The following is a 24927-nucleotide window of genomic DNA, read 5'->3' as shown; positions in this document are numbered from 1 at the left end:
TCATCATCTCGATCGGAGAGCCCGAAACTGAAAACGAGGGGATCGCAATCCATACAACCACGATGTCATGGGTGTCGATCAGCGTTCAAGGGTGTAAACCCCTTGCTCATTCGATTGCGCATTGCAATGGCCTGAGCTTCCGTCTCAAATAAGGCAGCGTCCCTCGCTGCCCAACCATCACGAGCGCCAACGTCTTTCATCCGCCTAGACGATCATCTTACCTACTCGCATTGGAGTCCCAAGGCTGCCATGGAATCTGCAGCGCCAGCAAAGCGACAATGGAAGGGCCGCACTGACGAGCAGAAAGCCGAGCGAGCCCGAAAGCGCCAGCAACAAAAGTCCGGGCTCAACGCGCGAGGATCACGTACATCAACTGGCAAGAAGCCAACGAAAGTGCAACGCGTGTTCACCAAACTTGAAGAATGGAAGCCAGAGGAGCTGGGATTCACAGCTGGCATCAAAGAAATCGAGTTTGGACCAGACTTTGTGGTGCAGGAGTAGGTGACCGCGTTCCTGGACGTAGCGGGCGGGGCTGACTCACGTGACAGCGCGCATCTTGACGCGATCGCTACTGCAGACGAGGCTTTTCGTACAAAATTGGAGAAGATAGGTTTGGGCGCGCGTCTTGGTAAAACAAACATGCCCATCACCGACGATGCAGTAGTTCGTCTAGCACACGCGTGCCCGAACCTCAAAACCCTGCGGCTTGACTCGGCCCTGCTCATCACGGGAACATGCATCCCACCCATTCTCACAGCATGCCCAAACATCACCTCGCTCAGCATTACCGGCCACAACGGCCGTACAGGGAACTTAAACCTTGACAATCTCAAACCCATGGCCGACGATCCCGTCATCTCCGTCAGCGCACCCAAACTCAAAAACCTAGACCTGCGCCGCGCGATCAACGCTGCACAAGACAACTTCTCCGATGTGCTAAGAGCGATCACTAGGCCGCCAGGTCGCAAGAATAAGCTGGAAGTGCAGTTTCAGCATCCGACTGTGCATTGGGAGAAGGTGTACAAGAATGGCACGGTGAAGCAGCCGAGAATTACCCAAGCGATGAAGGAACAGGAGATGCTTGAGGAAGTGATGTGGGCGGTGAAAGGCAATAGGGGGTTTGATGTCGATGATGAGGATGATGGGTACGGGACTGATTATAGTGCGATAAGTGCGATTGTTCATGGGGCGATGTAGGGGGGTTGGGGTGGAGCGTGGTTCAAAAATGATCATTTAATTATTCATGTGTTTCCGTATAAACAAAAGACTTATAAATTAGTTAGAAAGAAGTCTTTAAAAGGGTTTTTTAGGTTTTTAAAAAAGGTTATAGGCTTAACATAGTCGCTGTTCTATAGATAGCATAGTGTATACTATAGTACTCTAGATATAGGAGGTCTTGTAAGCGAAGCTGTCGCCTGGCGATAGGCTCATAAACAGCTTGCATAGGCGTGGTTCAATCTTGACATCACGGAGTATGAAAGCGTGGAAGGTTATTGGCACTCAATTCATCGTGGGTATGACGTTCGTCCTGTAGCTACTACAAGCCTCAACAAACCGCCTGCATCTCGAACTTCCTTGCCTTTGGCCCAGGAACCTCTCCCATCCTCAGCCCACTACAGATTGCTTTGTGAACCCGCGCCCGACCTAATCCGAGGCTACAACAACGTTTGGCATGATTATATGGCCCATTCCAATCCTCATCTTCCACATCGAAGCAGCAGCCAGGTGTTGCCTGGACGAGCCCTCTCGTGAAGTTGCCGCGTTCCAAGGCATCCAGTCTTCTTTTGCCTCCTTCTTGACCTTGATGGTCCAAGAGAAATGCTCGGCATGATCCACCGTCATGTCAACAATCGCGTCTCGAAAGTACGTGCGCCAAGCCGCCGTCCTCTCAAGGGCAATAAGAACGGCTGTGAGAAAGCAAAAGAAGCTATGGTGTGGGTCTACGTCGCGGTCATTGTGCATAATGTCGAAAACATCAGGGGCCCGATAAGGGTCCAGAAGGTTAATCTTAACAGATGGAGCTGCGTTTTGGAAGCGGAGAAGTGGCATGAGGTTAACCGTGTAGTAGGACCGTGGTATTCTTATATACAGCGTATTCGTGCAGGTCGCTGGTATTGGTATGAAGTCTGCAATGAATTCGTTGATGTCGGGAATGTTCACCGTTGCGTGGACGTCTTTTAGGTGGAGGGGTTGGAATTCTTTGCGGAGCTGCCGGCAGGTGTGGACTAGACCCAAAGCTATCCTGAGGGTGGCCTGGTCATTCGACGCACGGAGCGTCGCAGTATTTGCATCTGCTGTAGGTCGTTTAAAGTGTATGTATCGCTGGCGGACGACCAGGTAGTCGTAGATCTCATTACGGATTTCTGAAGAGAATGTCATTAGCGATTCTGAAATTGGTTCTGCTGGAGGCTACTTACCTCCGGGAAGCTGGAGTAGGCGTGACTGAGGTTGCGGAATGTGTGAAGTCATCTTGTAACTTTGGCTTCTGGTTGAGAATTGGGGTGGCTCGTATGAGGGTGAACGACGAGGAAGAGGAGTCAAGCCCTAAGTATCTGGGGGTTAAATAGGGAAACGTCATTGTATGGCTGTTGATGCACGATGCAGGTGGTGAATGTACGATATTACTTTCACAGTACCTTCCTCATGCTTCCCTTGAGATCTTGACATCGGAAACATAGATGAAAAGATGCTCCTACAAATAAGAGAAGTCGCAAGTACAATATACTAGTCTGTGCGTGCCTGATAGTAGAAACTATGAAGGCACCTTTTGTATGTATATGTATTGAAGTTTGGGTGAAGGATATTGACCATTGAACGTCCTCTCTTTCACCACTAAGCTTGTCAATACGTATTTTTTCAAGGCCATACTCTACAGCGTTGAGCTCTCCAACATCGATCCAGGACTTTTAATCCTCCGGCTGAGCAGACACGCGAGTCTGACCGAGCACGTAGTAGGAATGACTATAATTGTCGAAGAGGTCCACTTCCTTCGCCCAAGTCAACAGCTCATGGCTCCCGGGAAAGGGATTAGTGATACCAGGCTCTAACGAAGGTTCAAAGGCCAGCACCTTGAACTCAAGTATGATCTCGCAGTAGGGTAGTTCCATGCGGAAGACAAGTCGAGTGCCTGACGGGATTATGAAGTACTCCCAGACCCATTGCGGTTGTACTTTTGCCCTTGGTTTGGGTACTCTCGTGGTTCGAGCTCTAATACGGAAGTCTAAGAGTCGACCGGGGAACTTGCTAACGAAGTAAAGCGGGTCGAGCGCCCCGAGGTAGTCGTGGGACCCAGAATCGATCTCACAAACTATATCTCTGTGACCGTAACCTTCGAGCGTGTCTCTGAGACCATAGATACAATCAGAGAAGTCTAAGTTCGTGATATTGGTGCAATTAGGCATACTCCTCAGGAATATCGGAAGAAGTTCGCGGCGGAGAAGTTGACAGGTCTGCGTAGGGCCGAGCGCAAGGGGTCGAGAGCTTTGCCAGTAGACTTCGCGAGACTCTCTCTTTGCTCCAGATTTTGATGAAATCTTGCGCGGATATAAGCGCAAAGGTATGGCTGTAATCGGATCGAAACTCGACGGATTTGAGAAACGAGCCACATGTACTGTCAACTGCAAAGCTTATCAGTACATATACCAAATTGCTTTGGACCTGGGATGCGCTACGCACGATTTTTGGGTTCGAGACATCGATGAGATAGCCGTAGATTCGATTGCGCAACTCTGTGGCCGCCGTTAGCGATGAATCTTCGACCTTGGAATGCATTGTTTACCTCCAGGTAGCTCAAGAAGGCGGCTTCTCGGCGCAGATGTCGCGCCGTTACTTTCGAGTGCCAAGTCAGCCATATCCGCAACAGTCGCAGTATCCTCCGATGGGGATCGTGAGGAGAGGAGTTGCGTATTCCCAAGTGGAAATACGAGGCGGATGTAACGCGCGGTAAAGGCGAGCGCGCTATCCCGATTAGGCAACGGCGGAGAGTCGGATGATGAGTCAGCAGATAGCGCAAACCATTGCTTATCTGCGCAAACGCCTTCATTTCTATTTCACCCCTCGGACATGGCAAGAGATGCCCGATCTTCGGAGCTAGCAGTGGAACTTTGTTGGGTACTTCTACAGATTGTCCGCGGCCTCGTTCACAGTGGCGTTTAGGCAGTAACCGTGAGTCGGGCGCGACTGATGACGCGCTGTCCGTGCTAGCCTTCTTCACGGATATAACCGTTACCGTATATTTACATCTGTATTCAGCCTCACAAACGAGCAGGATCTCCCCCGTGTACCAGCCGAATGCACAGGGAGTAGAAGAACATACCGCCCCAGTCAAGCACGCTGTGCGACATGCGGTGCTACCTCTTGGAGCTGCCCGGAGGTATGTATCGTCTGCTGTCACTCTGAATCGAAGAATATGCTAACAACTTGGATAATTGAAGAGCTCCGCAATCACATCTACACTCACGTTATCGATGCAAGCCCGAAAGAGGTTCGACTGATACCTCCGCCTTACCCGTTGTGCATGTTCAGCAGGACGCCAAATCGGATACTAGGCTGGTCACGACTTCGACGGCAGGCTTTCGGTCTTACTCAAGTTTGTCGCCTGCTCCGGAACGAGTTCCTTCCTATGCACCACCAATGCATTCCCGCATATGTCCCAGACGTCGCTACTTTAGCAAAATTCGTGGCCGTATCTTTCCCCATACTGGAGAAAGCACATGGCACAGTGATATTGAGTCCATTAAAGAAAAGACCCGTCCATATCGACCTCGCTCCTTTAATCCGACTGCTATTGACTGCGCCCGAGCTGACGATCAAACTTGAGAAGTTCTTTGAGAAGGACATAGTCTGCCTCAAAAGCCTCATTGACGTACGATCCAATGACGCTTGGAGTAACTTTTTCGAGCGAGCTGTCACATCTGTTGTCTATGTTGTTCCTCGGACCTTCAGCAATCCTCAATTGCGTTTAGAGATCACACGTTCAGCGGTAGAACCGTGGATGGCTTGGAAGCCAAACGAAAACCTCGACGGTCCAATTCGAAGCCAAAGCTCTGCAGTCAATAGCTATGTTGAGGATTGGGTGCAGAGAATCGGCCTTAGGGATATTGCGATACGACCATACCGAATCAGTATCAGTGTCGGGCGCATACATCTACACGACGCTGGTTCAGCCCGCGATCTCCCCTAGCGAGCCGAACATAAGGGTGGAGTTGGTGGAAGTACATATTGTTGAGGATGATGTTTGACTCGACAAGCTTGTATCGCCGACGACACTGTAATAGTGGCCTTGATCCACGGGCCGAACAGCCTGGGCGAAGATGGGTAATTGGTCTTGGGAAGGTTGGTATACGGGCAAGTTACGGTTCTTCATTGTACAACGACAAACAGTAATAACGGTTATGTACCCCCATGCCATCTAGTCCGTTTCGTCCATACTTTCCCAGGATGAGGCTACCACTCAAAGATCTTTGTTGAGATACTCCACCGGCCCAACATACACCTTGCGCCCCTTGAGAAAGAAGTAGACAAGAGAGAATACTACGACAACGCCGTAGATGAGGATGTTCCAGTTCATCAGATCAGGTGTTGGGTGCGGGAATGTGGGGAAGAAGGCGAACACCAACACTACACATAAATACACAACGGACACGCCATTGACCCAGATGCCGGCGCGACCGAGCGAGAACTTGCAGGGGAGGAGGGGCTCTCTGTTCCATCTCTTGATGAACATGCATGAGATACTGACGATGTAGGACGAGAGGAGAGCACACGTGCCCAGCGATGCGACGGAGTTGAATGCCACGGTGCTGCCGATGTTGATGAGGGAGAGACCAATGGCAATACCGAAGGACACAAGAACACTGTTGAGAGGGATATCCCAGCCTGGTCGGACTCGGGATAGGAAGGCACTGAAGGGAACACCGTGGTCGCGAGCAAAGGCGAAGAGCTGGCGCGAGCATGTTGCCACATTGTTGACGCATCCAAATACGGCCATGATAGTCGTGATCGATGCCAGAGCTGTAGCACCTGGAATGGACTGCGTAGCGTTGTACATGATCTGGATGTGGGGCTGCCCGGTCGGCGACATGATGGCGCTTTCGACGTCGCCGAGGCAGAAGCAGAAGGTTACTAGCATGAGGAAGCCCAAACTGCTGTTAACGACTGCTGTCCAGATCATGGCACGGGGAAGTGTGTGCGATGCGTCCTTCAATTCTTCCGACATATGGGTAGCAGCATCTGCACCCAGGAGAGAGAAGATTGGCGAGAGCTGTCCCACCAACACAGACAGGCCCACACTGCCCCATCCAGCGTTGTCTTGGAATCCACCGAATACTTCTCTGGATGGGCTGCGCGGCCCAAGCACCCACATGGTGATGAAGATAGCGAAGAACCCAAAGATGTGTAGGACTAGGACGATGCCTTCGACGAGAGGTAGCTTACGAGCCAGGAGTGTGTTGAACAGAATCGAGAAAGTTGCTACAGCGATGACCAGGAGGGTGCCGTGCCATCGCTCGGGGACGTAGTCGGGGTTGTTGAGGATGATGAGTCCTTGGACCTGACCACCAGCAAGGAAGGCGATGGATGCGATTCCGGTCTGCCAACCCAGCACGCAAAGCCAGCCACTGGTACCCGATTAGTGATCTGCCTTGTGGATATACTCGGGGAAGCTTACACGAGGTAACTCAAGAACTTCTGGTGTTTCTTGGGCGCAAACTCAGACACCCAGTGATACTGTCCACCGGAAGTAGGAGCCCTTCATGTTCGTCAGCGATTGGTTCGGATCGAGGAGATCTCAGCAACGGGTCGCTACGCACATTGAAGCCATCTCAGCCATTGAAACAATGACAAAGCCCATGCCCACCGCTGTGGCGAGGAACATGACGATGGCGCCACCGGTGCCACCATTGGTCAATGGGATGATGAGAGTTCTGTTGGGTGTCAGACAGTGCAGATCAAAGGTTCATGCATACCCACGTTAAAATGGTCTCCCATGTCGCCATCAACACCATGCTGTATCCGAATATCGACACAAAACCGAAGTTTCGTCGCAGCTCCTGTCGCTTTCCCATACGATACATGTCCTTTTGGTCGCCAGCGGTCCCCCTCTTTGCTGGAGCGATGCCATCCTGTTGCGACTCGTTCTCAAGAGGCTGGGCTACGGTAGTAGCCCGATTTTTGAGTTCCGACATGATTAGAAAGAGGTGTGTAGAGTCAAAATTGAAGAGAATGAGCGCGAATCTTAAAGTTTTCACTGTGTGACACGATTAGCACAGAGACTGGAGTGCAGCATGCCTCGGTAACATCAGAAAGGATGCGGCAGATGGCGCAACTGCACCTGCCTCAACAGTACAGAAGAGATTTGAAAGCAGCGGCTCAAGCCGACGGCCAGCGGTCAGATGAAAAAACCGAGAGAACGTGATGGGTAAATGCACGTTGACGATGCAGGGAACGGGCCTCGAGGGCGGCCAAGGCTCAATGGAGGCTAGCACGCCGCTCGGTGGGGGGAAGCGGCCTTCGAGCCGCAATGCAACTTCAATCCTTCGCACCTCTGCGACATGCTGCCAATCCGGGTGCCTTGTCAGTGCGGCTCGCTTGCGCAAGGCGTTTCGGCTACGCGCCCAGTGCTGGCTCATCCAGCTTCCTTGAGACGAGACGGGCAATCCCTCGCATGGGTGAGCACAGACGCGATGACAGTGAGATGGCTGCGGCACAGTCGAAGGGCTGTATCAAGCGCTCTCAACTTCATGGTCGAAGCTATGGCTCATCAGCCAAAATCGACGCTCACGCGCATCTCCAAACCCCAGCATGTCCGCTACGGCGCAAGACGGCAATCGCTGGGCGCGGATTACGCCTGACGATCGCAGTGGGATCTTGTACATTGTCGCACTTCTCGAGTTCATTTATACTAGCCTCACATTTCTGACACGGATCTTCATCAGACGGCGTATGCTGGGACTAGATGACCTAGCGATGCTGATTGCGCAGGTAGGGTTGCTCCCAGCTTGACACTGCCTGCGTCGATAGATTAACAACAACAGGTGGCTAGCGTTACCCAATTCTCGCTACTCCTCGTTTCGCTGTCATCTGGCCTGGCACAAGCTTTTGGACGTCTTGACAGCGAGCAGTACTCGCGGATGGCCACCGTAAGGCGACCCTTTCCAGCGCGAAACCTTCTCTAACACATTCACAGACTTACTCACATTGTCAAGTCTTTATCTACATATCTCTCGGCTTTTCCAAGATTGCATTGGTATTGCTGGTACGACGCCTCTTCACGCGCGACATGAAACGCGCTTGGGCAATATGTAATGTGGTTATCGGGATCATCGTAACGTGGACACTAGTATCCGCGGTGCTAGTCTCAGCTAGCTGCACCAAAGAGAGCTTGTCGCCAAGGAAAATCTCTGATGTCTGCCATGGTATCGAAACTCGCTACATGATCATCATCGTCACGGATGGAATAACCGACTTAGCGCTCGCCCTCATCCCCACGTATCTATGTCGCGATCTTCAGATGAAGACTACCCTCAAGTTGGAGATACTGGGGATTTTTTCGCTAAGGCTTCCGCTTCTCATGCTTGCCGGCCTGTTCTACCGGACTTGGAGAAGCTCGTTACGTGGCGAGAATCCCGGCGTCGAGCGGACAACAGCGTTGATCTATCAGCAATCCCAGCTCTGCGTCTCACTCATAGCTGGAACTCTACCATGCCTCAACTCCTTCATTCGCAGTTTTGACACTGGCAGTGGTCAGAAAGTAGGCGTTGGATGCTCTCCAGACTCAGGCGGTTACGGCCACATGTCGAGCATACATCACAGCACTACGCAGTCCGACCACAGCGAAAGTCTGCCCATGTCTCGATTTGATCGTGTTCACAGCGTTACATCACGAAAACGAAGACATGCCAGCGATGGTGCAGTCAGTGTCAACAGGAAGCCCTATGTTGCGGAAAGCAGTTTTGGAACAAATGATATGAGGGGCAACCTGGATCGCATGAGTACACGAGAATCCCATCGGAGGAGTCAGCACAGCACTCAAGAGCTTTTCATTCGGAAGGACGTATACTTTGAAGTGAAGCGTGAACCTGTCCCAGAAGGAATCGATGCACATCAGCCCGGACAACTTCACCTGCCTAAGTAGATGTATCAGGCCATACGTCGGGACCGTCGAACATGTGTCATCAAGGATGCATGCGATTATCCGGAGATCGAGCCAGCTAGCCGGAGACAATAATGGCCGCATTCCTCTACAAGGTGTACAGCCTATCGAGCCATCCCTCCGGCGGTTTCAGCATCGTGGACCCACATGAACAATATATTTCCACCCTTCACGTCGTCTTTCCCCAGCGGATTTCCTTCCCCTTCGCTCGCAGTCCCCACTACCTCAACAAATCCGCAGTCTTGGTAGAATTTATCCGAGTACTCACCGGCCGTTACACACGCTTTAACAAACGCTTTAACACCCTCAGCCTCGGCACAATCCAGCCCCCACCGTACTAGCAGCCGTCCGGCCCCACGACCCTTAACGTCAGGATCCCACGCAGCACAGCGACAGGTACCAATCAGTCGCGCACGGTCCGGCCCAGTAGTGTTTAGTAAACGGCGCGGTCTGGATCAAAACTGTCTTCTTCGAGGGGTCCAGGTCGCGGTTGCGTATTGAGGGCAACGCGGGAAATGTACCAGGGTCAGTCCATCCTGCGATAATTCTTTGCGCGCCTGCATCGTCGCCTTGGCGTTGCCAAATTGCTGCGCCGATGACATTCTCTTGTTGATCAGGGGTGGTCAAGATGGCGACGATGACTTTGTTTCGGGGGTTGGACCAGTCGTTGCGTACCCCTTCGTGTCAGAATATTTTCACGTCGTCTTGATGTTGAGCTCGGTAGGGGTGGATCACTCGATCGAAAAGGTCTTCTTCCGTGAAGGCACGCGCGCAGATGTTGACGATGGCTGGTTCATCGGAAGGCTTTGCGAGACGGAGATGCATGTTTGTAATTTGGGATATGTGCTGGTATGGATGAGGTGAGACCCAAAATGATCGGGGTATGTGTAGCCTTAAATGCACCTCCTAGCTTGGATTAACGTACATTCATGCGGCTGTCGAGCGGTTCCTTAGTCTAACCTGTTGCCTTAGATGGGCGAGACGTCCCAGTCGATACTATGTGAACAGAGCCTGGAGGAGTTGATGTGTAAAGCGTCCAGGGGATGATGTGTTTAAAAATCGGCAGGCAACATTGAGACATTGACTATCCCCTGGTATAGCCGTTGGAGAAACATCGGTGCCCCCTGCAGGAAGTGGTCTGCACTCGGACTGGATCCTTTGCACGTGATGTGTTGATGCCTACCTAGGTAGGTAGTGTATGACCCCCACTGTACCTTCTCTTACTCCAGTTCACGATCTCGCCCAGTTTTGGCTTCGGTTATCTCATCCCCGCTCCTTACGCGATATCTACCCCGGGACTGCTCATCCGCGAAACGATGCAGAGTACCTCAAACAACCCTATAGCGATATGCCGACTGCTACAACTGCCTGGCGGTATGTCTCCCCTCTTCCCCTAGTGCGCCGCGCGTACTAATCCCTCGATGCAGAAGTGCGCAACGAGATCTACCAGCACCTCGCACAGCCCCGCAGCATTAACTTTGGCACACTCAGCCTCAATTCGCACATGCAGCACTGTTTACCTGGATTGCCGCTCTGCTGGACTTCAAGCGGACGCAACACACTCGGCCTTTCCCAAACATGTCGGAAGCTTCGGCGCGAATTCCTACCACTACTCGAGCAACAGTCGACGGTAGTAATCGGAATGCATCTGGTAGATCCTTACATTGCAGACTTCTTCCCGGGTGTTACTGAGGCGCGCGGCAATTTGCGCATCATGGCCCGACAATACGGTGTGTCGCTTGAACTAGCTGGATTGCTTCGACTCTATGCGAGGTCTCCTTTACTGCGGGTTTTCTTCCAAACGCCGTTCCCATGTACACCTCGCCGTATCATACCCGAAGATCGGAACAGCGCTTGGCTTGGCTATGCGATCAAGTTTGTGTCTCGATTGACGTACATACGCTACGTTGTCGCACCCGATCATGCAAACCATCATTTCCACGTCTATCTGACACACGAGGCCTTTACAGCCATTGCGTCGAAAGGCGAGACAGAGATCTCGGGACAGCATTGGGCTAATCTCGTCGGTTTTCCGGGAATGAATTGGCGTAATGTAGTTGTAACCGTTACGGAGGCGCCAAGTGGTTGAGCGTAGAAGGGTCAGGGTGTATCTGGAGATGTGCTGACAGGTTGAGGGTCAGAGATCCAGGGGATATGTAGAGAACGGAAGGATAAATTGAAGATGGTCATGGATTTCGCTTGTACTTTCATACTGCACAAGAGTTGTCTGCGTAATCAGTCTAACAACATTATGCGGGAATAATATCAGCAACACTCCTCCAGAAATCACACCTCATACCACGCCCAGCCTCCCATGTATACGCATTCACCAGCGTAAAGCTATTCATCAGCCCCGGTTCAGTCAGATAAGTCAGGTTGACCGGTGAGCTAACCATCAAAGCTAACTCACCACCCGTCTGGTTAAGATCAAGTTGATATGGTTCAGCGATCGTGAAAGCTGGCCATTGAGTAGCATCGTTGGTGGCTACCGATCCGTTTGACGAGCCAGAAGAGCCAGCTGCAACGGAAGCAGAAATCGACGGGGTGCCCTCAGTGATGAAGTTGCCCCAGATGTTCATGAAGGCGCGTTGGAGGTCGGTGCTTACGTCTGGCCTGCCGCCTAATGGTCCGAAGTATACGCCCACATCAGCGCCGTGGGTGGCTGGGAGGGCACTGAACTGGTACTTGTATGATGTGCGATCACCATCGGTGTACGCTTCCGCCATCCAGTATAACGGGCATACGAAAGTCAGTTCGGCGTAGAGGTTGTTGGCACGCTGTTGCTGTCCGGTTGCTATTGAGCTTTGATCGAGCGCGCTGGGTCTGGTCACGCCGTTCGTCGCGAACTTATCTGCGTTGGAAGTGGTCGCGGCATCGCTGATGGGGTAGTAGCGAAGAACCTTTGCGATGTCGGAGTCGGTGAACTCGGGCAGGTTGTTGCGGAGCCACGCCGTGAAGTCGTCTTCAGAGGTTATTGTTTGTGGTACGAACGAAGGGCCCTCGTTCGCATTATTTCCGATGAGAGCATTCCGTCCGTTTACACGCTTCTCGAGAAGCTGGCTGCTTGGCTCATCTTGAACGTACACTCCGTCTGTAACCGGCAGGAAAGCCCAGGTACCGAATGTTGCAGTGCTTTCCACTTCGCGGGAAGCGTTCTGCAACGTCTCCGTGTCTTGCGATAGCAAACAATCGAAGATGGTGGAAGTCGCATTACCATATGCGTCGATCATGCAGCCGGCTCGGTCGGCGAACGCATAGTAGTTCTGTGTCGGAATCCAGTCTTTGTAGCCGTACTGCTTGGGCAAGTATGGTGATGCCGCAATAGTACTGCGGAACATCGAGTCGCCTAGAGAGCCACCATAGGCCATGTCATGTAGCATGACCGAGCCACCACCAGCACTCTCGCCAGATATAGTGACAGCTGATGGGTCACCCCCAAACTGGCTGATGTAAGTCTGAACCCATTGAAGAGCGAAGAATTGATCTAATAGTCCCGCATTGACGACGCCCTTTCGGTATACTTCGTCAGACGCGAGGAAGCCGAAAGGTCCCAGCCTGTACTGGATTGATACGACAACGAATTTGTTGCCAGTCGTTGTAAGAAGATCGGTAAAGTCTTGTCGTCCGTTACCAGCGCCATAGCCACCACCATGTATCCACACGAGGACTGGAAGATTTGTCGCATTCGCGGGGCTTTGGACATTGAGGAAGAGACAGTCTTCTGAGAGTGGTGGTGAGTCCGAGTCCGAGTCTGATGGCATACTCGGCATCCCATTGCTTTGGCCGATCTGTGGACATTGCGATCCGTAGGCATCCGCGGCTATGGACGAAGTTCGGTTTACGGATGGTGCCTGGGGTCGTTGCCAGCGTAAGCTACCCGTCGGTGACGCAGCGAAGCGGATTCTTGAGATCGCATGTTAGCTGTAGTTATTCAAGATCACGAGAAAGCCGTACCCTCTCCAACTATTGATGCCTGTGCTTGCATTGCTGGAACCCTGGTAAATCTCGTAGCCCAGATCCACCTCTAAAGCATTACTCGTGGTACTCTGTCTGCTTCGCAAAACTTCTCGAAACGGCTGAGATTGGGGCAGCGCCGCAACTGCGCTCGAAAATGTAAGAGTGCTTGCGATGAGGGATGGGAGTAACATGACGCTGGCTTGGAGTGGTAGCTACTCGGTTGAGTTGTGGTCAATCGCGACGCACGAAGAGCTTTTATATCGCAAGCTCATTCCGTAATGCGGAGCCTGAATGTGTAGCCCTGATTGCCCGCACTCCCTTCGACCAAGCCATTTATCCTCGGGCATTAAACCGTGCGCCGTGCCGTAGTGGTCTAGAGATTGGTGATGAAGCCGTCCGTCGATCAATGGCACTAAACGGCTAAGCATTACTGCGAAAAGACGACTAGTCTTTCCAGTTCATCCGTGAAGGACGATCACTAGCTAATTGTCACATAACGGCTGACCCAATGTGCCGAAGACCAGGATGTAAAGGCCGTTGTCCTCTAGCGTCTGGTACCTCGATCGGTACGTGGAGAGAGGATAGCGTCGATGACGAGCGTCAACAATTTGGGAATGTACGTTGAATTCGAAAGTCAGATGCTATACGCTCGGTGTCGCTCTCGCTGTTCCCCATGCAGCGATTTCGCGCATCCATCGATCCGGAAGATCCGGGGTATGATGCTTGTCTGCTCCATCGTATCGGCATCGTAACGTTGTTTTTATTTGCTTCGACCGCATTCGCTGTGCATAAGGACATGCGGGCGTGACGTCTACCGTCCGCGCGTGCCGTGTGCGGAGTTAGGAGGTCGTGCGCTGATTCAGCAATTGCATCATGATTCTTCTAGTTTGCGGAAGTGTCGCTCGGGCCATCTGCACCGAAAGTCATCGGGAATAATTCCAGGACACACACATCAAATTCACGCGTCTTGTTGTCTCCGACGCGTTTTTCGACCATGCCGAAGGCCATGGGAGGAAGAAAACATCTTCGTATTTGGACCCAAAGACGCGCTTCGCCTCGAGCGCATCTCGCGCCTTTTCCAATCGTCAATAATATGGGCCAGGTAGGCGTTCGCTGACCCCTCTTCGCGACTTTGGGTACCAAACCCACACGAACACCTTGATAACGTGAGGGCTCGCGATAGCAGGCCATCTGGCTCTCAATGCTGAGTATATGCTCGCTGCTATAGCTCCGAGTTGGCACCTTTGCCTTCCTTGGGTCTCTCCTTGTTGATGACACGTCTCCAACAGCTTACTTCTTTCGCAACATTCTTCGCAACTCTGGCTGATATCTTTCTGCGTATTCAGAGATCTCGACTCTTTCAGGCGTTCCTACTTGGTGACAGGGGTACATGCAACCGAGTGGAATGAGTAAGCGAGGCACTATCATTGGCAGCTGCGGGTGCTGCATCTCTCGACTCAGCCACCACGTCGGAGGATACGGCACCAATAGCTCCTTCCTTCAGTCTGACAATAGAGGCTGAGCACAATTCCGATATTATCATGGCCTCAGCCGTCTTCTCCTCCCTCACTTGCTTGACAAGGCCCGATTTGAACCTTAGGCTTTTCCCTCCCTGACCCTGCTACTTTTCGTCGCTACGGCAAGCTAAACAACACCATGATCTTCGGCGGCCTTGAGATTGTCGCAGGCGGATACCTCATTCACCGGCATTACCGAAAGAAGAACGGGAAGGAGCAGCTCGAGGAAGAGGCTCAACAGCGACGCCATCACACATTCCCTGGTGCCAATCCTGCAAAGCAGAATGGCTGGAATACTCAGGCCCACCACCGTCCTCAACACCATCCACAAGCGCAACAGCAGCAACCCGTGGTACCACAGCAAAAGTACGCCTGCTATGCTCCCGTAGCCGCACAGCCCCGACCGCAGATATACCAGCCTCAATTCCAGCCTCAAACCCAGATACAGCACCAAGCCCAACCTCAATCGCGACCGCACGCGCCTCCCCACACGCAAAGCTTCAACATCCCACGGCGGCCTGTACCGCAGCGAAAACCTCAGATCATCATCGAGCCGTCCCTCCAACGCACAGACTCCTTCGCGACGATATCGCGCATGCCTATCGCAAACGGCTCGCGGCCACACGACGTACCCGAGCAGGCTAGCCCTGCGATCGGTCTTTCACCTATACCACAACATGGCGTCTATGGGAACGCAGGGTTCTCGGTGTCGACACCGGCGTTTGGAGCTACGCCTACATCACCAGGCTTGGTATACGAGATGGCTACGGGACGCGAGGGCGGTGCTGGTCAGACTGTGGACGATAACTGGGAGACGTTCGGCGGCCATGCACATGCTGGAGCGCCGCACTATGCGCCGACTGTGTCTACTGAGCTGGGCGAGCGCGATCCGCCACCGCCTTACATGCCTTGATGCATGTGCGATACACTTCAGGCCCATTTTCTCTTCTTTTCTACTTTCAGGGAGCTCCTGGTCATGGTATACTTTAATGTACGCATCAAATATAAGTAATTTCTGGCAGAGATGAATCTCGTTCGACATACAGAGCTCCCCTAGCTTAAACTGCTACCAACTTCCCAAGTTTCTGTCTGGTGTCAACGAGCGGAGCCTTGTGTGCAAAGCAGCGCCACTGCGCATACCGATCACAGAAACACCCCGCTTCGTGAAGTTGGTGCATCCTCTGATTGGGTGAACTTCGCCTCGAATGCTTTGGGTTAGCCGCAGGTGGTCAGATATCGCCTTCGTTCTTCAGCCTTCAGCCTTCCCTCTTCTTACCCCTCACTCACGCATCAGACACCGGTCTACTCAGCTTACAACGACGCTCGGCGTATACTCGATAACGAACAGTGCTGCTCCATCAACGCACGACTTTGACGCGCTGGGGGTCTTGAGCGGCTGCCTTCGGACGAGATGGAAGACTCGGCGGCGGATTTGTGTTCTCGCTGTTCTAGCATTCCGTGGGATCACTTGGAGGAGAAGATAGATGACTCAGAGCTCTGGGAAGATGAGGAGCAGATCTTGGGGGATCTGCAGACCTCGTCCTGCAGGTTGTGTCGTCTCATCTTGTCTGCTATCATCCCACTATACGTACAACATGCTCACTCTCGATGCGTTCTACGCACAAGGTGGCGGCGACGTTCCGTGGGCATAGAGAATTGGCTGGGATCTATTCACGTGGGGATAGAGCCCGGACGCTTTATGACATGGCTGATTCTCACAAACCAAGAAGCTACAAAAGAGGATGTAACGACCTGGTCTATAGATGCTCCAAAGCGCGTTGATTTTATCAAGGTCAGGTCATGGCTCGAAGTTTGCAAAGCATCACACGAATCCTGTGAACCTGAGACACCGCCACAACTATTCAATTTGAGGGTCGTCGATTGTGTCAAAAAGGCCGTCGTGGTGGCACCAATAGACTGCTCGTTTGCCGCACTTTCGTACGTGTGGGGGGGTGAGCTTTCTGCAGAAAGCTACGTCCTGGGAACAACGATTGCGTTTCCCCCGACGATAGAGGACGCAGTAAGGTCCACCCTGGAACTTGGCTATAGGTATCTATGGGTTGACAGATATGTAAGCCGACATGAATACTCAATCGAACTAAACTGACAGATCAGTGCATCAATCAAGAAGACTACCACGATAAGAAGGAACAGATCAGTCAGATGGGCATGATCTATGCCAGTGCGCAGGTGACCATTGTTGCTGCAGCAGGTAAGGACCCGTCCTATGGACTTGTAGGCATCAGCAAAGATCGCACAGCCGTGTGGGCTCGAGAGCCAGTCAGAGGTTCCCGATCTCTTTGTCTGATTCCCGATAATACTCAAGAATATATGGTCGAGTCCCTTTGGTTTTCAAGAGCTTGGACATTGCAAGAGGGATATCTCTCCAAGAGGATTCTTTGCTTTACAGAGCGCGAAGCGGTTTTTACTTGCAAGTCTTGTCCCTGGGTAGCAGAATGCACTCCAAACCCTTGGGAGCTTGATCCTAGCGCTACAAAAGGGACCAGCGACGAGTATATCAGGACGGCACTAAGTTCGCAGGTTGCAAGTCTGCTTGATGCCACCAACATCATGCGCACATATTCGAGACGGATGCGAGGACAAGAATCTGACATGTTAAACGCTATTATCGGTATCTTGAACGTTATGAAGAATGGTCGTTCACCTGTCTATCATATCTGGGGCGTCCCTTTCACCATTACCCAGCGACCGGACGCTGCCCACATCACCGATAGTACCATGTCCATTTCTCTGTATTGGTACCATCCCTGGAGCGCCCGTCGTCTTCCTGAGTTCCCGAGCTGGTCGACCCTAGGATGGATAGGACAAGTCTACCATCGCCACGTACCAGAAGTCACACCCCACTTCATGATCAAGTATTGGTCGGGCGAAAGATATCAAGAACTCGACAACGGTACCTGCGACCTAGACTATACATACTGCCGAGATGTTCCTCATCGATCTCAATATCTGGAGATCACGACGGATGTCGTACAACTCGAGCTTCACAGTTGGTGCCGCAACGACTACTTCCTCCGAACTACCTTTATCAGACAAAAGGATGTCAAGGATCAGAAGGAGGTTTGGCCAAACACGGAAGTGCAAAGTCCATTCCTTCGGCTGGACCTGGATGATGAGACAACTTTCGATGTCGCGTTACCCGTTGTGTGCGCTACGATGACGCCTCCTGAGACCGACTCTGGTTCTTGGGGTTCTATCTTCTCCAAATATTTGTTGCTCATTTTCCAGCAGAAAGCAAACTCCTACGAGCGGATTGGTTCCTGCTTCCCTACAGTGTATACTATCGACATGGAAGGAGAGTATACATCCAGCAACCCTGACCTCTGGGAATTCGTCCCACACGGCGAGCCAGGTGCCTGGGATCAAGTCGCAGAGAGACGTACCTTTCTTCTTGGCTAGACAGCTTCGCACACATCTTTGCGCGTCAGAATATACTTCTTACTGTGATACAATCTTCTCGCGAACTTGATTCTTCTTCGGTCATTAACGCGCTTGTGACCATGGTGGCTATGCATCATCATCGGTGTTGCTCAGCCTCGTCCGGATTGGGTAAAGCGGCAAATAGCCTGGGGCGTCATTTCCCGGCTTGAGCTGTTGCTGCCTGCCAGCCTTCCCCACCAACTTTCATCTCGATATATCCTGCTTCGCTTGCACTTCACATTGTTTTTGGATTTGCTATCCTTCACGATCTTTTTGTTGCAGCGTGCATGATCCAGCCCTCCGCTGATGCATGCACCGCATTGCTTTGAGCGTATCGCTGTTTTGATGTTGCGCAGCGCGTACAAACCCACGTCCCCACTTCAACATCGACCACAGGCTCGCCATGGCAAGTGAGAAGAGACACCCATCGATCGACAATGAGACTCATACATGCGAGCGTTGTGCGCCTATCAACTTCACCAACCTTGACAAAACTGCATTCGAACGTCTTGAGGCGCTCATCTACATCGATGATCTGTCACAACCCTTGACAGATCGACACTGCCATACTTGTCAGATCCTGCAAGACACCATAGATGTGCACCGCTTGCAGTATACATCTGTTCGCGTGAGTTGGAGACGCCGCCGGGATGATGGAGATCCCATGGGAACACTCGAATTCCAGTACTCAAAGGGAGACACCCGCAAAACCTTGAAGCCCGATCTGGCAGTATATGACGACATGGCTCGTCCGGGGCGTGTCAAAACACAGAATGCACCCAGGCGTGTCGATTTCGAACAAGCCAAGACATGGGTCCATGCGTGCAAACTGTCGCATTCTCTCTGCACTACCAACTTTTCGGAAGGGCTAGAGAGCCTTCGTGTTATCGATTGTGTTACTATGAACGTAATTCCTGCCCCAAAAGATTGCGTTTACGTTGCTCTCTCATATGTTTGGGGTGATTCCGCAACATGCAACATCTCAAGGTCTTCTGCACTACTAGAACAGATGCCACTTACTGTTAAACACAGCCTTGATGCCACTCTGATGCTCGGATATCGATATCTGTGGGTCGACAAATACGTATGTTGGAAGACTGCTGTCTTGGGCAGATCGCGGCTGATGTAGTACCTAGTGCATCGACCAAGGGAACGCTGCAGATAAGCATTATCAGATAAATCAGATGGGCGACATATACTCTTCGGCAGCGGTCACACTTGTCGCGGCTGCCGGCGCAAACTCATCGTATGGCCTACCTGGTGTTGAACGCGATCGCGAGCACCCTCGACATGATGTCACACTCGGGCGTCTACGATTCGTCACTACCTACAAATGGAACATCGATGAAATATATCATTCGGCTTGGTGCTCACGTGCTTGGACGTTTCAGGAAGGCTATATGTCAAAACGCAGGCTATACTTCACGGACACAAGGCTCTTTTACATCTGTAGTCAAGAGGTGCGCTGTGATGCCGAGACGGGTTATAAACCCACATGGTATGACACTCTGAGCCATCTTTCTCCCTCTCTTCCCATCAATGGCTTGGAGGTGGACTTCAAAAATCACATGCTCACGGAATATACGCGCCGCAAGTTGACATTCAACTCAGACGCACTGAACGGCATAGTGGGCGTCTTAAACACGTTTAGCAAAGCTAGAAGACCTATCTTCCACACTTGGGGAGTCACCTTTGGCGGACTACCTAGGGCTATAGTGCCACATTCTTTGGCTATTACGTTGACCTGGTTCCACGACGCGCCATGTTTTCGACGGAAGGCCTTTCCTAGCTGGTCCCCTTTGGGTTGGGAAGGCGTCGCTAAGTATGACTACAACCCGACGCCTGTGATCTCGCGGTCGTTCCAAGTCGAAGTGTGGGATAACAGCAAGTTCATCCAATTATCGAAAGTAAAAGAGAATCTAAACCAGCGAGTCGGGGCCGAAATCCTGGAGAAGTCGCGTTACCTCAAGATCACGGCAAAGCTCAGTTGGCTCGAACTCCGTTATTTCTCGGCAAGCGAATTGCTTTCAATCGACAAGTCAAGGGTCGCAGTCGATGAGCTACCCTGGCTCATTAAACCTCGGGCAGGTTTTCATGTGCGAGTTCCGACTGGTGACAATGTCGAGGTATATGCAAGTATGCTGCCATGCTGGGACTCGGAACCAGACCTTTCCCTTGATTTGCCACGAGTCCCCTGTGCGTTGATCCCTAAGGATGACGAAGCACAACACATCACTGTCATCATGCTTCAACATCACAGCACTCATTACGAGCGGATAGGGTCTTTCAACTACCTATACACGCATGCGGGCAGAACTAACTTCTTCTTCAAGGACGATAATGGAGCTCTTACAGTGGAGAGAGTATTGGAGCAACCCCGCTCCTATATCGTTGAGGAGGTTGCAAGAGACTTCAATAATCAAGAGATGCAAACGTTCCTACTCGGCTAGCTCAAGCGTGCTTGAGAGGGTCTATCCCGATGTAAGCTTCACAAGATATCCTGGCGTCGACACATCATTTCCACGATGAAGTTCTTGGCGACGACATGAGATCAAAATAATAATCCGCGATTATAGATACAATTTTACCGCGGCCGTATGCGCCAAAGTCCTACGTACACCCATTACAATAACACAAACCCGCCGCACCACACACCCAAAACTTGACAAGGAGACATGGCATCTCGATCATGAGAACAATAGCACTCAGCAGCTCAAGTAATCCCCGCATAATCCCCCACCCTCCACCTAACCGCCCACTCCTTGACCGCCTCAAAATCCCTACATACCCTCTCCGACCCCCACCCCTTCGTCGCAACCCCCAACACCCCATCTTCATCAACCTCTTCCTTTGTGTCTTCCAGATTGGTATCTGCAGCGCAGATAAGGGCCTGGCGCAGGTACTCGAAGCAATGCTGGATGTGATCGGGATCGTCGTGCTCTTCGCCGGAGCTGAGGAGGGCTTCTAGGAAAGGGTTTGGGGTGAATGTGGGGGTGGAGTGGTGCTCGTGGCTGCTGGAGGTGGTTTCGATTTTTATGTGAGGCGGGCTTAGTGGTGAGCGTTGGGATTCGTGGTGTTGGTGTTTGGAGAGGAGGTAGGACTTTTTGTAGTACATCTGTCGAAGACCGTGCTTTTGCTTGTTAGCGGGGTGATTCTGCCGCGGTGGTATAGAGAAAGAGGGCTTACTAGACAATGAAGCTCATGGAAGACAGACATGGATTTGATCTCTTTTGCTAGCTTTGGGTGTTGGACGAACGCTCGTCCTTTTGGTATCAGGCTTTTCCACATCTTCTCCGTCTCAGCGCTAGGTTCACCGGCAAAACTCTCGTTGAGCGACCAGACGACCTTTTCGATCCTGCGCTGTGGACTGCCATACGGTGCTGGCGATTGGTCAGTATTACGACACATTCCGAGCCAACAGACTGGTCTGGCGGACAAGGAATCGACAGGAAACTGGGGAAAGCTTACTAAGGTATCCATCGATATCGCGTTCCATACTGAGCAGTCTGCTGAAGCCGAGGCCGATTGAAAGGCCGAGAAATGCGACAAAGATGTACCCACATGCGTGCACGAGGCACGAACGAAGCGACCGACGAGGTCCTCTGCTGAGCAAGAGCCCTTTGTCGTCATCGCATTCCTCTCGAAGTGTAGAGCTTGGAGAGATGCATGCGTCGCTTTCGCCATCGGTGGCGCCATGCGACAGACGTTGATACGACGAGATCTTCTTTGTGAAGGGATTGAGGTTCGGCATTACGGCAACTTGCCAATACTCTTGACATGCAGTGTGGAGCAGACAAGAATTCTTCGGAGAATTCACTCGATATTTACATATCAGACGAATAGATTAATTCTATTCGTGATGTTGGGGAATGTATTCAGAGCCTAAACGGGTAAGCCCTGGGACACGGGAAGGATTAGCTTAGATTGGGCGACCGGTGGGGAAGTAGTAAAGACAACTTGATTTGGTACACGATTAAGCGCTAGACCATTAATTCTCCGCGCTGGGCGCCATGACGCTGCCGTCACCAAGGGGTATCATACAATTTCTCGCCATTCGTAGGGACGTCTGAAACTCAACGCCACCGTACCAGCCATGTCCAAGGCCTAGACCACCAACATTTGGATCGTCGTAGGTTGTAGAGATCGGGATCGCAGAAGAGAGGCTAATTCAGCTTCTTGTTGCCGACGGTAACCTGTTTGCCCTGACTGCGCTGGTATTTGAGGAAGCCGAAGACCGCGGCGGCGACGACGCCCAGCATAAGGACGTTGCCTATAGTGTTGTTAGTTTCCAAATCGATCGAGTGCGCGAGTCAAATGTCGTCAGCCAACTCACCGAGTACGAAGCTAACGATACCGCCAGCAAGGTCCACAAGACCACGGAAGAAGTTAACCACGAGGTCGATCATCTCCAACATGAAGTTGAGAGCGAACTGGACCGTCTTCTGGACTAGCGCGCCGGCAGTGGTGATGAAGGACCAGACGAGCTCGACCATGGACGAGACGAGATCGCTGAGGGCATTGACGATGGAAGACATGTTGGTTCGGGTGGGCTTGTGAGTAATGGCGGGCGAGTGGTGTGGTATTACAGGTCTGAGGTGGAGTAGTTGATGGGAATAGTGGGGTGGTGGAGTGTAAGAGAGAAGGCTGTATCTGCCAGATATGCAGTGTTTGATCCTGTGCGACAGTGCGACAAGGCGCGACTTCCGTTAAGACAGTTTGGTTGCTGCCAAAACACGGGGATGACGCGGGGCCTACGTTAACACAGGCAGCACTTCCTGTTTCACATAGCTGCTGCCGTGGATGTGTAGGCCTGCATCCTGCCCGCTTTCCATGGGAAGCCTGGTTGGCTATTCGGGTGAATAGCCGTTGTTGTGGTGAGATGTGACGTCACGGGTGTAACGTGGGTGAACGCCTGTTTGTAGGCGACGACAGGGAAGCATGGCGAATCAGAAAATGACAGAGAAGGAGCGATGCTGATTGGAGGAAGGAGAGAAACAGCGAGTCGAAAGAGTGATGAAGGCTCGGTTAAGATTGGAGAGGTTGGTAAGTTGCGAGGAATATCCATGCCTTGGCTAGTTGCGATGGTCTAGAACACCTGCCTGATAATATCTTGAGGTAAGGTTACCTGGCCTTGAAGAAGAAAGTTCTTGCGACAAGGCTGTTCGTATTGAAATGCGTGTTGTTGTTAGAGAGTTCGTCGGCGCTTTTGGGGAGGTGCAGCCCTGCTTGCGTCATGGCGGCTCGGCTCAAAGCGGAACCTTCGTCCCACCGTGACTTCCTTCGTATCACGGCATCGCGACACCATGTCAGGCACACTCGACAAGCTCCTAGCAAAGGGCAAGGCGAAGCTCTCAGAGTTCACTGGGCAGCCTTCCGGGGGCCATCACCAGCAAGGCCACCCGAACCAAGGCTATCCGGGCCAACAGGGCTATCCGGGCCAGCAGCCTCCCCCGGGCTACCAACAACCCGCTCCAGGCTATCAGCAGCCACCTCAGGGCTACCAGCAGCCACCCCAAGGCTATCCCGCGCCAAACGCCGGACAGTACTCTGGCAGCCAGTATCCTCCGCAATTCCCACCCCAAAACCAGCAATGGGGGCAGCACAATCAGCAGCAAAATCAATGGGGCGCACCCCCTCAGCAGCAATGGGGCCCGCCGCCTCCGCAGCAGCAGCCCCTCGCACCGCCCGTTCCCCAGGGTAGCAAGCCCCAATCTCCAGCACCTGGCGGCCCCCCGCCTATTCCTCAGAACCGACCGAACTCTGCGCAGCCTCCACCGCCCCAGAACCTCCCTCCACCTCAGGGCCAGAGCGTCTACTGGAAGCCGTCCTTCGACATCAAGACACCCGTTTCGCAGAACTTCCGGCACGAGATCGGCGACCATGGCTGGGGCAACAACGAGAAGCAGATGTATACGGATAAACCCGAGAACTCGTTCCATCACGACAACCGCCTGATCGTGCGCGCCCTCATACAGAACGGCAGCTACACCTCTGCGCGTTTGACCTCACACCAGACGCTGTCGCGGCCGCGCGGATACTTGACAGCGACCTGTCTGCCTCCGTCTGCACCAGGCATATGGCCTGCATACTGGATGCTGCCTGCAGACCCGTTCAAATGGCCGACTGACGGCGAGGTCGACCTTGCAGAGAGCTGGAACGGCGAGACGGAGAATCACTCGTGTCTACATTGGGGTTCCTACACCGGCGAGGATGCACAGAAGCATCGCGTCGTGAAGACATCCCTTCCAGACCTGGCACGCCAACCACACACCTATGGCTTCGCTTGGATCGAAGAAGAGGGCATACCCGGATGGAGAGGGCGCATGATCTGGTACATCGACAACTACCCAGTCATGAAGGGTTGTATTCCAGAGGGCACACGCCGCATGGAAGACTTCAGGATTCTCATCAACATCGCCATGGGCGGGACCGTAAACCAGGGAAAGCTTCCTGCTGAAGGTTATTACGACTTCGTCATTAGCGATCTCAAGATGTGCGAGGAACCCCATGGCGGATGGCAACAATTCGAACATGCGTGGAACAGCACGCCTGAAGGCAAGGCAATGTAGCAAGGCTTGGTAGCAGCTACCTAGTATATCACGTTTGGGTCTCTGCCCAATATCACTCCGTTAACTGTGCCCTTTCTACCCTTTCACCTTCCCGAATTTGTCCGCCTGTGCACAAGTCGGAATCACGGATTAGGTCGTCGAGGGAAGTCCTAGTCGAATCTAACAAGTTTTTAGAGAGAGAAGGAAGCGCTCTGGCGATTTGCAGAAGCACTGACCTTTGCATATGGACAGCTACTCCTTCCACGAGTATAACTGCAGGCCGGGCTCATCACATTAACCAGTAGCCCTACCA

The 24927-nt window shown here is 52.4% G+C and overlaps 8 protein-coding genes across 8 annotated transcripts; 3 read left to right on the top strand and 5 right to left on the bottom strand.

The window, feature by feature from the left end:
* Nucleotides 1-62: 62 nt before the first annotated feature.
* Nucleotides 63-1197, top strand: J4E85_006501 (uncharacterized protein; the record flags this gene model as incomplete). The annotated part of the gene is made up of 3 exons (XM_051470738.1): nucleotides 63-93; nucleotides 158-497; nucleotides 549-1197. 3 exons carry the CDS (start codon nucleotides 63-65, stop codon nucleotides 1195-1197), a joined length of 1020 nt encoding a protein of 339 aa, XP_051324948.1.
* A 447-nt stretch (nucleotides 1198-1644) lies between these two features.
* On the bottom strand, nucleotides 1645-2469 carry J4E85_006500 (uncharacterized protein; the record flags this gene model as incomplete). The annotated part of the gene is made up of 2 exons (XM_051470737.1): nucleotides 1645-2363; nucleotides 2418-2469. The coding sequence occupies 2 exons, from the start codon at nucleotides 2467-2469 to the stop codon at nucleotides 1645-1647; spliced, it is 771 nt and encodes a 256-aa protein (XP_051324947.1).
* Nucleotides 2470-5452: 2983 nt separating this feature from the next.
* Nucleotides 5453-7184, bottom strand: J4E85_006499 (uncharacterized protein; the record flags this gene model as incomplete). The annotated part of the gene is made up of 4 exons (XM_051470736.1): nucleotides 5453-6617; nucleotides 6668-6748; nucleotides 6810-6923; nucleotides 6970-7184. The coding sequence occupies 4 exons, from the start codon at nucleotides 7182-7184 to the stop codon at nucleotides 5453-5455; spliced, it is 1575 nt and encodes a 524-aa protein (XP_051324946.1).
* A 4253-nt stretch (nucleotides 7185-11437) lies between these two features.
* J4E85_006498 (uncharacterized protein) lies at nucleotides 11438-12912 on the bottom strand (the record flags this gene model as incomplete). Its single annotated transcript, XM_051470735.1, has 2 exons — nucleotides 11438-11460; nucleotides 11562-12912. 2 exons carry the CDS (start codon nucleotides 12910-12912, stop codon nucleotides 11438-11440), a joined length of 1374 nt encoding a protein of 457 aa, XP_051324945.1.
* Nucleotides 12913-14764: 1852 nt separating this feature from the next.
* On the top strand, nucleotides 14765-15538 carry J4E85_006497 (uncharacterized protein; the record flags this gene model as incomplete). Its single annotated transcript, XM_051470734.1, has 1 exon — nucleotides 14765-15538. One exon carries the CDS (start codon nucleotides 14765-14767, stop codon nucleotides 15536-15538), a length of 774 nt encoding a protein of 257 aa, XP_051324944.1.
* Nucleotides 15539-20779: 5241 nt separating this feature from the next.
* Nucleotides 20780-21817, bottom strand: J4E85_006496 (uncharacterized protein; the record flags this gene model as incomplete). Its single annotated transcript, XM_051470733.1, has 2 exons — nucleotides 20780-21030; nucleotides 21772-21817. The coding sequence occupies 2 exons, from the start codon at nucleotides 21815-21817 to the stop codon at nucleotides 20780-20782; spliced, it is 297 nt and encodes a 98-aa protein (XP_051324943.1).
* Nucleotides 21818-22229: 412 nt separating this feature from the next.
* J4E85_006495 (uncharacterized protein) lies at nucleotides 22230-22601 on the bottom strand (the record flags this gene model as incomplete). Its single annotated transcript, XM_051470732.1, has 2 exons — nucleotides 22230-22336; nucleotides 22400-22601. 2 exons carry the CDS (start codon nucleotides 22599-22601, stop codon nucleotides 22230-22232), a joined length of 309 nt encoding a protein of 102 aa, XP_051324942.1.
* A 768-nt stretch (nucleotides 22602-23369) lies between these two features.
* On the top strand, nucleotides 23370-24635 carry J4E85_006494 (uncharacterized protein; the record flags this gene model as incomplete). The annotated part of the gene is made up of 1 exon (XM_051470731.1): nucleotides 23370-24635. One exon carries the CDS (start codon nucleotides 23370-23372, stop codon nucleotides 24633-24635), a length of 1266 nt encoding a protein of 421 aa, XP_051324941.1.
* Between the last annotated feature and the right edge of the window lie 292 nt (nucleotides 24636-24927).

This window comes from Alternaria conjuncta (assembly GCF_024043145.1).
Source record: "Alternaria conjuncta strain BMP 0040 chromosome Unknown scaffold_9, whole genome shotgun sequence".
In the NCBI taxonomy this organism is placed as follows: domain Eukaryota; kingdom Fungi; phylum Ascomycota; class Dothideomycetes; order Pleosporales; family Pleosporaceae; genus Alternaria; species Alternaria conjuncta.
This window is presented reverse-complemented; position numbering and strand designations above follow the sequence as displayed.